The 13,840-nt window shown below is 38.8% G+C and overlaps 1 protein-coding gene across 1 annotated transcript in view; it reads right to left on the reverse strand.

Moving 5' to 3' along the window:
* Positions 1-264: 264 nt before the first annotated feature.
* LOC134536453 (heart- and neural crest derivatives-expressed protein 1-like) overlaps positions 265-13,840 on the reverse strand; it is a 42,873-nt gene continuing 29,297 nt past the window's right edge. The window contains exon 3 of the mRNA XM_063376169.1: positions 265-2,224. Within this exon, the coding sequence (XP_063232239.1) occupies positions 2,105-2,224 (120 nt within the window). The 3' untranslated portion in view covers positions 265-2,104. The remainder of the gene's footprint in view (positions 2,225-13,840) is intronic.

Raw genomic sequence — 13,840 nt, forward strand, 5'->3', positions numbered from 1 at the left:
TCTGGTACAAATAGCTTATAAACGATAACATGGTTATAGATACACACTAAAACTGTATACTTACTTTAAAAAGCACATGCAATGACTGACGGGTAATTATTATCATACTGATTTTGAAGCTCAATATCTTACATATCGACATTGGTTATGATGTGACAGTTTTGACTTACATGTTGACAATTGGCAGTAACAATACTTTTTAGGCTCATTATATTGGGGAATTTTTTTTTAATGTTGAGAAAATTATGAGGTGTTATAGTCTTTATATACTTTAATGTCATTTACAATTGTCCATCAATTTTTACTTACATAAGTCATCATAACATTAGTTACAAGCCTCTTTTTTGATGGTCGTCAAAAATAAAACAATGTAAAATAAATAATCTTATAAATATACATATGTGCACAATGAGAAAGTTTTGGCATTAAATCGGGTAAAATGATCAATTCGTAGCCACAGAAGTTCTACTCCCTAGTCAAAAAACACATCAGTCTTATTTCGAAGCACAGTGGATAACACAGTTAGCTCTTACAGAACACCTATAGTGTTATCTTCACTTCACTTGAAGCTGTAACCATTTACACGAGAGTAGCCCTCACTAAACACGTTCAAAAATTAATAACTTAAAAATAATAAATTCAATTGTATTACATAATTAGCAGTTCATTGCTGATATGGCACAAATTATGAGTATTAAGCTTGCAGAAATATTTTTCTGTGTGCACACGTTAAATTTTTAAAAATTGTTTATCAAAAGTAAACCTATATTCATAGTGGCATGAGAGTAAACACGAGAATATATTCACTGGGTTACAATGCTCCAAAAAAAATTTAAAGAATTTATAAACAATGATCAAACTAACACTTTTTTTAGTTTAAAGAGTCATATCATCTGTTGCGAAAAATAATAAAATTTAAAAAATAAACAAAGTCACATAATATTAAAAATAAGGAGAATTAAATGTTATTTTAACATAACATGTTAGACATACACGATAGCTAGTTTATGCTATTTGTCATAGAAACAACCTCAGAAATTGATAACAAATTTGAATACATAAACACTTGGAAAACAAACCAATATTATCTTATGTCGAATATGAAAGGAATTTTGTATAAAAAAATAAGCACAGACAAACACAATATCTTGACGAAGACGAGACAATGTAAACCAGAACAGGAAATACAGGAAAAATAACAACTTCGGCCCAGCACAGAGACAAGATGAACCCAATGTTGAAGCTAAACTGATCATCTGGATTGTCTAAAAGCACGAAAAATTTGACATCAACTAATATTGGCTTATTTTCCGTGTGTTTATGAAATCATTATTGTTGTCCATTCCCGAGGTGTTTGCCACGACAACCTACATAAACCAGCAATGGGCGTACATCCAACATGTCATGTTAAATCAATATTTCCTATTGCGAAAGTAATTCAAAGAACGTTTTAAAATTTGTGCTTTGATTAATAAACTTCATCGCATTAATACACTTCATCAAGAAATGATATCAAATAAGCTACGAACATGTCACCTGACAGACACTCTAAAAGTAACCGAAGGGCCTTATAGCAAAACATAAAATTCTGCAGACGAATACAGATTCAATTGAATTTTTGAGTAAAAGATATTAAACGGCCCAACTAAAGAGATGAAAAAAAAAATTCTCGTGTCCAATCCTTAGGCTGTTGGTAGCAGAGCTAGAAAGTTATCAAAACGTGGGTTCTTCTGCAGCGACCCTGTGAGATGATAATGGAGCATTGTCGGAATTGATGGCTGGGAGGAAGCGGGAGTACCCAGAGAAAAACTCACAGGCTCACAGCAACGTCCGCCACGTCCCCCTCCCCTAATCTTCCACAACTTGACGGGAGGCGAGGGCCCCAAGTAAGTTGACCGTGTTACTGCTTGGTGTCGTCAGTATCACGTAGTTCGCGAACAGGTCCTAGGAATGTGTGCATCCCGTATAGAATGACACGTGCAGCTGTGACAGCGTCCGAGGTCGCCGGGCGAGGCACTGCCATCGCGAGCGGACGGAGCGTGTAGCACGGGGCGGGCGCTGCCTAGCGGGGAGGTCCAGCGAGGTAGGCGGCGGGGCCCATCCTTCACAGCTGCTCCTGCTTCAGCTCCAGAGCCCAGACGTGCTGAGGCCAACCCGTGCGGCCCTTCGCCTTCCGGTGGCCCTCCGCCGTGCCGTCCAAGGGCGCGTAGCCCTCCGCGCAGCCCTGCGAGCAAAGCCACGGCGTCTCGGACACTGAACACCTGTGCAATCCGCGTCTAGATCACAACTGCTTCCATAGTGGGAGGCCGCCGCCGTTTCCTCAAATGCTCGGCCGGGAGCGTGTGACAGCGATACCAGGAACTATCATGTTCCCATAACTCGCTATGTGGGAAGTCAATATAAATATTGCGACCCCGTCACTTTGTTCGAATCACTGGAAACGACGGCGGGGCGCGAAGTGTGCGATTTTTAAGATTATAGGTGGCTCACGGTCCAGAAAGTAGTAAAATAGCTGTCGCATGTTGCTTGGCTCTATTTTTAATAGTGTAGATGTCAGGCGGGGGGTAGGTCACCTTTTCCCCTCAGTCAGGTGGCTAACTGATGCATGTGAGTGTCGTGATGTCTGTATTTAGAGGCTTGTAAGTGGGAGGCAATTAAAAAAAAACGAATGATAACATAATCGGGGGATACAGTTTGGTGTTGCAGCTACATATCTATCATCTCCATCCAAAAAATTTAATTACACCACTGGATAACTAAAGGATCAAAGAATCCGTTACGCTAAGCGAGGACTGTGACGCATCGCGCGCGGTGGAAAGGGAATCGCCGCCATTTTGAGGTCATTTTTCTGCGTTTCGAATTTACATTTAGTATAACTTTTGACTCGGAGAAGCTACGGCGTTCGTTTGGGTTTCAATCGTCAACTCTTGTCAAAATCTTTCGATTGCATGTATAAAACATTAGTGTAAAATAGTTACAGTGAATATATATGGTGTTAAAATTTAAAAAAAAAAGTTATAACACGGTAATTATTTGTTTACTTGATTTCTTTCCTGAACCCGACGAACGGAAATAGTTGCTATCATGAACAAAACATGGAAATCCGAAGGACGTCTTAGTGTTCAAACATGATTATAACATAGATAAAATAGCGTATTTTATATTGTATAGAAAATATTACCTGTTACGTACACGTATTCACGTACAACACACGGCCGTGTTCATGACACAGCTACACCCCATTTTTTTTGTACACTTGAATGGTCCGTGACTAGGGGGTATGTATTTTTCGCGAATGGATCCGAACACCCATTACACAGAAAACATTTTTTTCTGGCTCTTTAACAAAAGATTCCTTTGGAAACCAGTTGCCAAGAAATATGTTGTAATAGTACAAGAATGGTATTGTAACTTTTCACATCACATGGCCATTGTTATTTCTGCATATGTGAAATACGTTTTTTCTAGATAATACTGAGTATTTCTTACGAGTATTAGAACATAATTTTATAATAGAATTGATTTTTCATTCATGCATATATATTTTTTAAACCTTAAAATATAGTCGAATATTTTATTGTATCGTGCTTATTATTAGCGCAGTTAGCACTGGAAAGCTATTCAAGGAACGATTTACAACTAATTTTAACTATTGGAGGTACTTGGGCCACAGAGAGCATAAATGCCCGGAGTAAGAATCCGAACCCAGTATCACTGCGAACACTATTTTGAAGTCATACATTTGTTTTCATGTAAATGTACAGATTTACAATGATCTGTAATAATTACAGAAATATTCATGTAAAATTATTTTACATGAATATTTCTGAACCAATCACAAAAAAAAATTACAGCGTAGACTGGAAAAAGGAATGTATGCCTGAACCAGTAGTTTATTTGTTGTGTTCGGAGGCCGCCTGCAAGTAAAGCGATTACCCTTTTTTGCCATTCAGGACGCGTTTGCACCATTTCCGCAATGTTTTTAGGTGGAACAAATGCGGCGATAGCGAGGTTAAAAAGCGACTTCAACTACGTCACAGCATGACGTCTCCTGACGGTTATTAACTCCGTACTGTATGAAGCAACTTCAAAAAGAACACCCGTCCATGCGGACTTGTACCTCCGTGGTATTTGCAGTTAGGCTTCGCTTTTGCTGGCGCAATTAGCCACGGGATCCGGTCCCATCCCTTCCAAGATTAATAAAAATTAAAAACAAGCAAAGACCGAAAGATGAAATAACAACTTGGCTGCATAAGGTCACAGAGAGGTCATCGCAACCCCATAGTGGCCTGAAATTATGTATCTCCTCCCCTTCACAGCCCGACGTGCCTCATACACATAAGCGACGGGAATTGTGTTTCCAAGTACATAGTCTCTTTTAACTTCGGTTTTGTTTACGTGTTTCTGTAAGCATGTCTTTCACGCAGACCTGACACGCGAGTGTACGTCGGAGTTTCAAAAGTCTACTACTCCTACTCCTATACTACTGCTGCTACTACTAGTACTACTACCACTACTACTGCCGCTACTACTACTGCTACTACTACCGCTACCACTACCGCTACCACTGCTGCTACTACCGCTACTACTACTGCTACTACTATTGCTACTGCTGCTACTACTACTGCTACTACTACTGCTACTGCTGCTGCTAATACTACTACTACCGCTACTACTACTGCTGCTACTACTACTGCTACTACTACCGCTACCACTACCGCTACCACTGCTGCTACTACCGCTACTACTACTGCTACTACTATTGCTACTGCTGCTACTACTACTGATACTACTACTGCTACTGCTGCTGCTAATACTACTACTACCGCTACTACTACTGCTGCTACTACTGCTACTACTACCGCTACCACTACCGCTACCACTGCTGCTACTACCGCTACTACTACTGCTACTACTATTGCTACTGCTGCTACTACTACTGCTACTACTACTGCTACTGCTAATACTACTACTACCGCTACTACTACTGCTGCTACTACTACTGCTACTACTACTACTACCGCTACTGCTACTACTACTACTTCCTGAGATTTTAATTTTCTTTTAAAAATCCAATAATAAAGAAAACAGAATGGCCACGGCCCTGCATCAGAGATGGACGTGTCACCCGTGTCACTCGCTGCGAGGCAGCTGACGCCGCGGGCGTGACGGATGATTGGGGGCGAACCAAGCAAACAAAACAAAACAAACAACACCTTCCCCCCAGACGTTACAGCGCTCACCTGCGCGTGCTGTTCTCAGCGGCGAAGAGGGTGGAGGGGGAGGAGGTTTATTTACCGGCGGGAGACTTGCAACTTAATTTTTTTTCCCCTCTCCTCCTCCACCCCCTCCCCCCTTCACCTTTGTCGCTCAACCGTAATCACGTAGATGTTTCAGCGACGGTTGTTTATTATGCTTGGCGCCGGAGCGCTTGGGTTCGTGGAGGGGGGTGGAGTTATAGCTGCACTGTTCTCTGCAGCATGCGTGCCGCCAGTCTGCCAGGGTTGCCTGTGCTCTCTGTACTCACATCTGTGTCGAGTGCCACAGCCCGCCCTGGAAATGTAAGTTTCCAGGCATCTCCCTATCCCTATCCCATCATCAAACACCTCTTCATTTCCGTGAACACAGCTGCGGTTATTTCTCGTATTCTTTACACTCCAGGCCACGACTTGCCTATATATACACGAGGGACGTTCCGAAAGTAAGATACAAGGTAGTTTTTTTTTTCGCACGGAAACTTTCATTGCAAAAATATAATACACCATGGCATCATGAACACCTTGCACTATTTTTAGAAATAGTCGCCACCGACATCGAGGCATTTGTCGCGGCGTGCAATCAGTTTGAACAAACCTCTCTGGTGAAAACTTGGTGCCCTACGATGCAAGAGATTGGCGCCCCCTTGGCAGGGAGACCGAATGGCATCCACCCGCCAAAAGGAATAATAAAAAGGTAATGGAATAAAGAAAAATTAGCCAAAAGGAAAGCAAATATGGGCAGAGTATCCTTTGTACTGCAATTCAAATGAGTTCGCGAAATTTCCGGGGATTATTCTAATGACTTTGTTTTCTTTGAAAATTTATATATATATATATATATATATAAAGATATATTTATATCTTTATATATATATTTCTTGTGTGCGTGTGTATGTCACTGAACTCCTCCTAGACGGCTGGACCGATTTTGATGAAATTTGTTGTGTGAGTTCACGGGGATTCGAGGATGGTTTAGATTCACAATTGGATATTTTATCTCGATTCTGAGTTAAGAAAAAACTAAAAAATGTAATGTGTGTCATAGATATACAAACTGTTAGTGTCATTCCTCTATGTCTGCCGAGCAATAGCTTTCAAGCCATTACGTTACGTTTTGCTATTGTAAGGAACTAAGTAGAGAGTAAGAAAAAAAAGCTCTTGACAGTTTGTAGGTTCGCCATATTTGTTTCAATTTTCAATACAGTTTTTGTATATTACAATTTAAATTGCAGAAAAAAATCATGTTTCATAGACACATAAATAGTGAGTGTGTCATTTCTCTATGTCCACGAGGTCTCGCCGCGTTATTTTCTCCTTGGGGCGAACCCGTCCGCTTGATTAAATAAACAAGTTTTATCGTTGAATGATTTCATGATATATTTCATGAAAATCTGCTCTCATAAGAAAGTTAGTTTTATAGACATTGAATAGGTGTCCTCTCTCTCTCTCTCTCTCTCTCTCTCTCTCTCTCTCTCTCTCTCTCTCTCTCTCTGAAGATCAATCTATGAATCGTTACAAATTTATTTCCTTTATTTTTTTAGTTTGATTTGATACAATATGATTTCACTAAAAATCAATTTCTACCCCTTCCTATTTTCATTTCCACATTACGAAGTTTCACTTCTTCCACGCGGAGGGACTCCACGCAATATTTTTGCATGCAATTAAAAACTATTTTTTAATGATGCCAAAGAAGTATAATTTCACATGCGCGTACCTAAGTACACGCACCCATTTTTTATTTTTAATTTCTTCTATATATATATTTTCCTCCCTACCTAGGGCACTCATAATTCTTTTAAATTTCACGTGTATGTTTTCAATGTCATTCGAGTTGTACAATTTTTTTTTGTCAAATTGGTCATTATTTATGCTTTGTTTCATTTTGGAAACATACGTATTTTAGGTATTATGACAAATAAAAAAAATTAGTTTCACTAACATTCTTAAGTTTTTATTGTGTGGATAGTTTCAAGTTTAATATTATGTAGGTACATAAATTCTTAAACTTATAAATTTCTTCGAAATTTATTCATAGGTAGGTAGGGCCTACTAATATTTTCTATTTGTCAATATTGTTATTTTTTTTACATTACCTACTTATTTGCAAGGAGTTTGGTTTAGTGTTTATAATTTATCTGCTGAGCGTCAAGAGTCTTAGGGCTGCTGAGACCGAAGACCAGAAATATTTATCAATTATGTAATATATTGTTGAAAAATTTGAATTTAACTATTTCAGGAAATTTGATTTTTTTTATTAATTAGAATAGTTACGTGTAATTGCCATCTTCCTTTATTTCATATTAAACATAATGTTTGGTTGAGTGTGAGATAATTTTATTTATTTATGTTTTAATTTCATTTAATTTCTTATATATATATATATATATTCTTACCTACCTACTTCTATTAAATTTCAGGCGGATGTTAACATTGTCATTCCAGTTGTATAATTTTTTTGTCAAATTAGTTGTTATTTATAACTTTTTGTTTCATTTTGGACTATGTTTTTTTTATACTTAATTCAAAGATTTGTGGTGTGTACAGGGAGTGATGACTCTATTAATTTCTATACACCTTTGGATAAGCGGAATATTGCCACCACAGTTTTACATATAAAGAAATCCTACAAATGTTTTAAACATTATGACAAATAAATATAGTTTCACAAACATCCTTAGTTTTTTTTTGGTGTGTATAGTTTGAAGTTTAATATTATGTATGTACGTAAATTCTTACACATAGAGTTATTTATTAATTTATTTAGATAATTATTAATAGGTAGGTAATAAGCTTTCTATTTGTAAATATTGTTATTATGGTAGATAGGAGTACAGTAAATGCCTACATTCTTATATTCCTTTATATCTCTTTCGATTTGGAGTGTTTCCGAGCCATTCGGGGTCCCCAACGTCAACCCCCCCAGGTGGTTAAAGCCCCAAAATTTCGAAAGTTTAAAAAATTTGAAAAATCTATCTCTTTCGATTTTAAGTGTTTTCGAGCCATTCAGGGTCCTCGAACCCCCCGCCCCCCTCTGGGAACAAAGCCCCAAAATTTCGACAGTTTCAGGAATTTCAAATATCTATTCTTTCGAGATGGAGTGTTCCAAACCATTCGAGGTCCTGAACATCCACTTTCCGCAAAAGTGAAAGCCCCAAAATTTCGAAATATAAGATTATATATAAATTGGATGTTGGCATGTATGTCGTCGATAAACTCTTACACCGTTTGACCGATCGCCATGAAAGTTGGCACATCGAAGTGTTTTTATCATGGAGAAGGTTTTTATGCTAACCATTTTTTTGTAACTCGCCGCTAGATGGCGCTGTAGCGCATCAACTTCTAAACCTTTCAACCGATCGCCATGGGTAAACAGAAAACCATAGGTCACAGATACACAAACAGTAATTATGTGTCATTTCTTAATGTCCACCACACTGGACATATCACTATCCATTTTGCTGTAACTCGCGGACAATATATCACCCGGTGTTCAGCCCGGGCAAAGCCGGGTACTGCAGCTAGTATATATATATATATATATATATATATATATATATATATATATATATATATATATATATATAAATTTATTTATTTATAGAGTCTGATTTCTACAGTCAAACTTCAGATGCAGGTTGGGCACGACAAAATAAGTTGAAAACACATATTGCTTATGGTCTCAAGTGCTTCCTAAGGCTAATATAAGGTACTACGTCTATTTTAATTTGGAGAACGTATTAAAGATAGAAAACACAGCGTCTGGAATATGCTGAATTAAGTTCTATAACCACCGCGAATTTTTCCGCGTGGCAAAATTACTCATTTGGAATAATTGGGGGTAACACCTTTTATTTTCCACATATTTCCAATTAAATAATTTTTCCTGCATTGCCAAAATTCGCGGTGGCTAAAGAACTTCACTCAATTAAACATATTTCAGATGCTCAATGTTTTATCTTAAATACAAAACGTTGTTCGGCTCCAACTATAAAGCATGGGAATGCACTTTAGACCATAAGTAAGCAGTAATTATGTGATGGTGAACCTGCTGTCGAATTTTGTCGGCCGAATTCAGACTCGTCCTGTATAGTAGTACGGACCAAGTGAAGGGAATAAAGGAAACCCTCTTTTTCCCAGTGGTTCTGCGTGTGAGGTCTCGGGGAAAGAAGTCGTTAGCCGCAGGTGAATCTCGTTTTGGGAAGGGGGGGGGGGGGAGAGGGAGGTGCTGTAATTTTGAACCGCTGGCGCTGTGATCTACCCGTCAGCCTCGCCGCAGAACCACCAGCTGGTGGCGCCGCGCCCTTGATGGTCTTCGGATGTCTTCCTTCCGGTCGTCGGAGGACTGCCCCACGGCAACTACCCTTGAAGTCCACACACTCCTCCCCTCCCCCCCCCCTTCCCCCCACCAGCCTTCATCCCCGGACGCCGTTTCTCCAGCTCGAGTCAGCACCAGCACTTCTGAAAACCCGGCATTGGTGGGCCCGTGGGGAAAGGGGGCAAACTATGGCGCGAGCAATAATGCGGTGTCGCCGTTGCCCCGTGCAGGGAGAGCGAGGCCTCGCACGTGTGTGGCCCGCGGGCGCTCGGGCAAGTTAAATGCAAACTTGGCGACGGGCGGATTCGTTTGATTATTTATTTCACAGACTTTTTTCTGTGCGGCGAAGTTAAAAACGTTGCCTCACGCTTAAACACATAAATATTTACTGGTAACATGTAAATAGATAAGATAAACGAAACATAAAAATACCTAGGTTAACTTAAATAAAAAAAAACATAAACAAAAAAATAAAGAAGTACTTAGTAAGTTATATAATAGTAGGTCCGAGCTCAGGTTTCCAAGACAGGAGCTGAGGATCCGAACGCAATCTTGGTTTGTGACGTCACGGCGGCCATCTTAGATGACCTTTATCTTCAAACTTTGTCAAACATTTCTCAAAATTCCTCAGAATTAGTCTAAAATTGGCCAAAATCCACCAAAATTTCCAGAGTTAGGAAAAACAATCCGCCAAAAGAGCTCAAAAAATCAGAAAAATAAAAAAATTCCCTATTTCGATGGAAAAATTCCCGTTTTGAGGGAAAATATCCCGTTTTAGTCGCCAAAAATGTCAACGGCTTGAAAATTCCCCAAAACAGCTTAAATTACCCATTAGCAAGCCTATTAAGCCGCTGAGGTCTTGACCTCGACAATTAGGATGCCATGGCAGCAATTTTTGTTACGGCCGCCATCTTGAAAATCCGTAAATATAAGCTATAAATTCGGGGAAAATGTTAAAATTGATAAAATATAATTAATAAAAATCGAGAAACATGATAGTGTTTCTCAGTATTAAAAGGCATACTATTCGACTGAATAATTAATTTTTTAAATTCCACATAATTAAAATATTGTAAGTACTGATCTAGTAACAGGAATTCATCAATTGATACGATACTCAGAGAATAAAATTGCATGTCTCATCAAGTAAAAAATTTCTCAGAAATGACTGGAATCACTTGGGAAATATCAGCATAATTGTGGCCAGAAACAACCAGGAGCACACGGAGAAAACCATCAGAAGCGTCCACATGAATGACCAAAATAACTTGGAGAAACCAACAAAATATTGATATGAATAATCACGAGCACACGGAGAAAACTAATAACGCAAATTTATAATGTTAACAGACGATTTAGTTGATTTCCGACAATCATTTAAACCCATGGCAAACTGATGTCAGAGTCTCTTGAAATTGGTCTCCTGTCACATTATTTCCTTAAAATTAAAAAATTAAAAATCTTTGTATATTTTTTTTTGCATTTCATATATGACATCATTTTTTAAAAAAATCTAAACTTAATTTTCCATTTTAATGAATGTAATATAAAAATAGTAGTAGAGAATCATTATTATTGCTGTTCAATCTTTGTTTAATTGAACATTAATATTTAATTGAGGATAAAAATTTTTGGCTTATTTTATGGCAGTAGTACTTATCTTAACATTAAGAAAGTGTTTCTTTTTTGTTTAAACGCAAGCTTGATTTTACTGAAAATAAACATATTAAACATCAATTTATATTGTCGGAACAGAAAATTTCCTGTAGCAAAGAAAGTGATTTTATAGCAAAGGAACGTGTATGGACAACTAAATAGATTACAGAGCTTAAAAATTTCATGTTAAAAGTCCGTTCATGTATATAAATAATTATTCATCCCAGATAGTTGCTTGGATTGTGGGTTGGTCGATGGAGAAGGATTCATCGACGTTTTCGTTGACACTGCATTCTTCATCTTCAAGGTAGCAGTAGGAGACTGGTTGCCTGAATATGGCGATTGAAATGTTGACCGAAACGTCGTTGAACCCTTCGCCTTTGTCTCAGCTAGGATCAACACGAGCCGAGCAACCGCATATAATGGTTTCCAAAGCTTGCGATCATTATCATTACAGACCAGGAATTTTCGTGGACACTTCTGGCCCAGGGTAGAATTAAAAGTCACGGGTGTTTGCTTTCCCAACGTCTGATTTCTTAGCGACATTTTTTTTTGTCCTTGTTAATTGGCACTACCTGATTCGATTACTTCTCTCCTATCTGGGAATCGTTGTCTCGCGGACGAAGAGGGGCGTGTCCAAATGACTGCGGTCCAATCACGAACAAGTTGCGAGAGAGTGAATGTTTGCATTCTAACTTGCGACTTGATGAATGGAAGAAATTTCCGCAAAATTTCCGAAATGTTCTTTAACTTAATTCAGGAGTGTAAATTCTCGCAGCTCTGTTGAGGGAGGACAGACTCCTAGCCTCCTCCTTCTAACGTGTCAATAAAAAGGGGGGGGGGGGGGTGAGAGAGAGAGAGAGAGAGAGAGAGAGAGAGAGAGAGAGAGAGAATGTTCATAAAACAAATCATGACCTGCGAACCCCCTTCGCCGAAAATAAACCCCCTCAGAGGGTTGACGTGCCCGGTAAATAACCGCGAATATCGCTCTTCTGCCACGGGATTAACTCTTCCACTCAACTCGATTACAGCCAAATTGTGCGAACTCAATGAGGGCCCATTCATCTGTTGGTGAAAGGACACAGGGTTGGTACTCGCGCGGAGTAAGGAAAAGTGTTCCCTAACTGCGCGAGGGATGAAAGATAGCGATCTGGCAGGGTCACAACCACACCCCCTCCCCTTTTCTCCTACACGGCAATGAGTCCCTGGTCGCTCTTCACTTTTGGGAGCGTCACAACCCCACTCTTCCCCTCTCCCTGCGGCGACCCCTCTAGTAGTGGTGTGACAGCCTCGCCCTAGCAACATCTCACGCCCCTTTTTGTCTCGAGTAAATTGCCATCCACCCCCTAAACAGACGACGATTAACAAGGCAAACCGACTAGAGAGATCAAAACAGCCGCACCATTGCGGAATATCTAATCACCAAAAGTGCCCAACACATCAAGAACGAAATTGCTTTAAAAAGAACGAGTCCATTAATGGACTTCAGAATCATGGAGGCTGTACGTCATGGAGCGGGCGTGTGCAACATTTTCCACGTTAACGATTGAAGCCGAAATGAGGACGGACCCCTTACCTCCTATTTCTCAATTTCAATAGGGAAAAAATTAGGTTATAATAAAGTTAAATTGTTTTAATCCTTTGCAGATATGATAGTATCATGTCTGTTTGACAAAACTAATGTCATGATTCTTTATGACGAGTTCGTTTCATTTATTAAACAAACAAAAAAACATCTACCTTTTTTATCTCTATACAGCTACCGTTTCTTTTGCTAACGAATTGCTAGAGGCCCGCAAATTCCGTGGATTAATTTCATGTCAGGTCAATATTCACATTACTATGTACGTTCTACCCACGTATTTTTATTTATTGGCTGATTTCTTATGTGGTCGGTGTGACTTGATCTCTCTACTTCTAGCTGGTAGCTGACTGCTCCATAGTCCTAGATGGGAATGGCGAGATAAATGTGAATCTATCATCAAAGCAAATGATTGGTATACATGTTTGCAGTTTACCTTGTTACTAAAAGAATACGCGAAATTTTCGGGTCTCTTAGCGATTGCTAAGCAGAGTTATCCCATCTACAAGGGCGATAATAATTGATAATTGTCCTTAATAAATGTTAATCGCACTTGAAGATGGCTGAAACAAGGAATGCTGAAACGTCATTTCATTTCTAGCGACGTGCACTTGAATCAGAAGTGAGGAAGTTGTTATGTGAGTATATTCAACCAAGAACAATTCCCATGTTTGAAATATTATCTACACTCTTTTTTTTTTGTAAATGGAACAGGAAAAACATGTGCAATTACAGGTATTTGTAAATATGTAGGTACATTTACGCGAAAAAAAATTGTACCCTACAAAAAGTTTTGCCAGTAATTCTGGATTCGGATTCTTATCCGGGCATTTATTTAAGCTTTGTGTTGTCCTAGTACCTCCAATAGTTAAAGTTATTTTTAAACCGTTCCCTGGATAGCTTTTCATTATTAACTGTGCACATTAATAAGCATAATAAAACAAAATAAAATAAATTACCGAATTTTTTATTTTCTTTTTCATGGTTTAAAAGCTTATGCTTGAATGAAACATCAATTAAAATTTA

This window comes from Bacillus rossius, chromosome 11 (assembly GCF_032445375.1).
Source record: "Bacillus rossius redtenbacheri isolate Brsri chromosome 11, Brsri_v3, whole genome shotgun sequence".
Lineage (NCBI taxonomy): Eukaryota > Metazoa > Arthropoda > Insecta > Phasmatodea > Bacillidae > Bacillus > Bacillus rossius.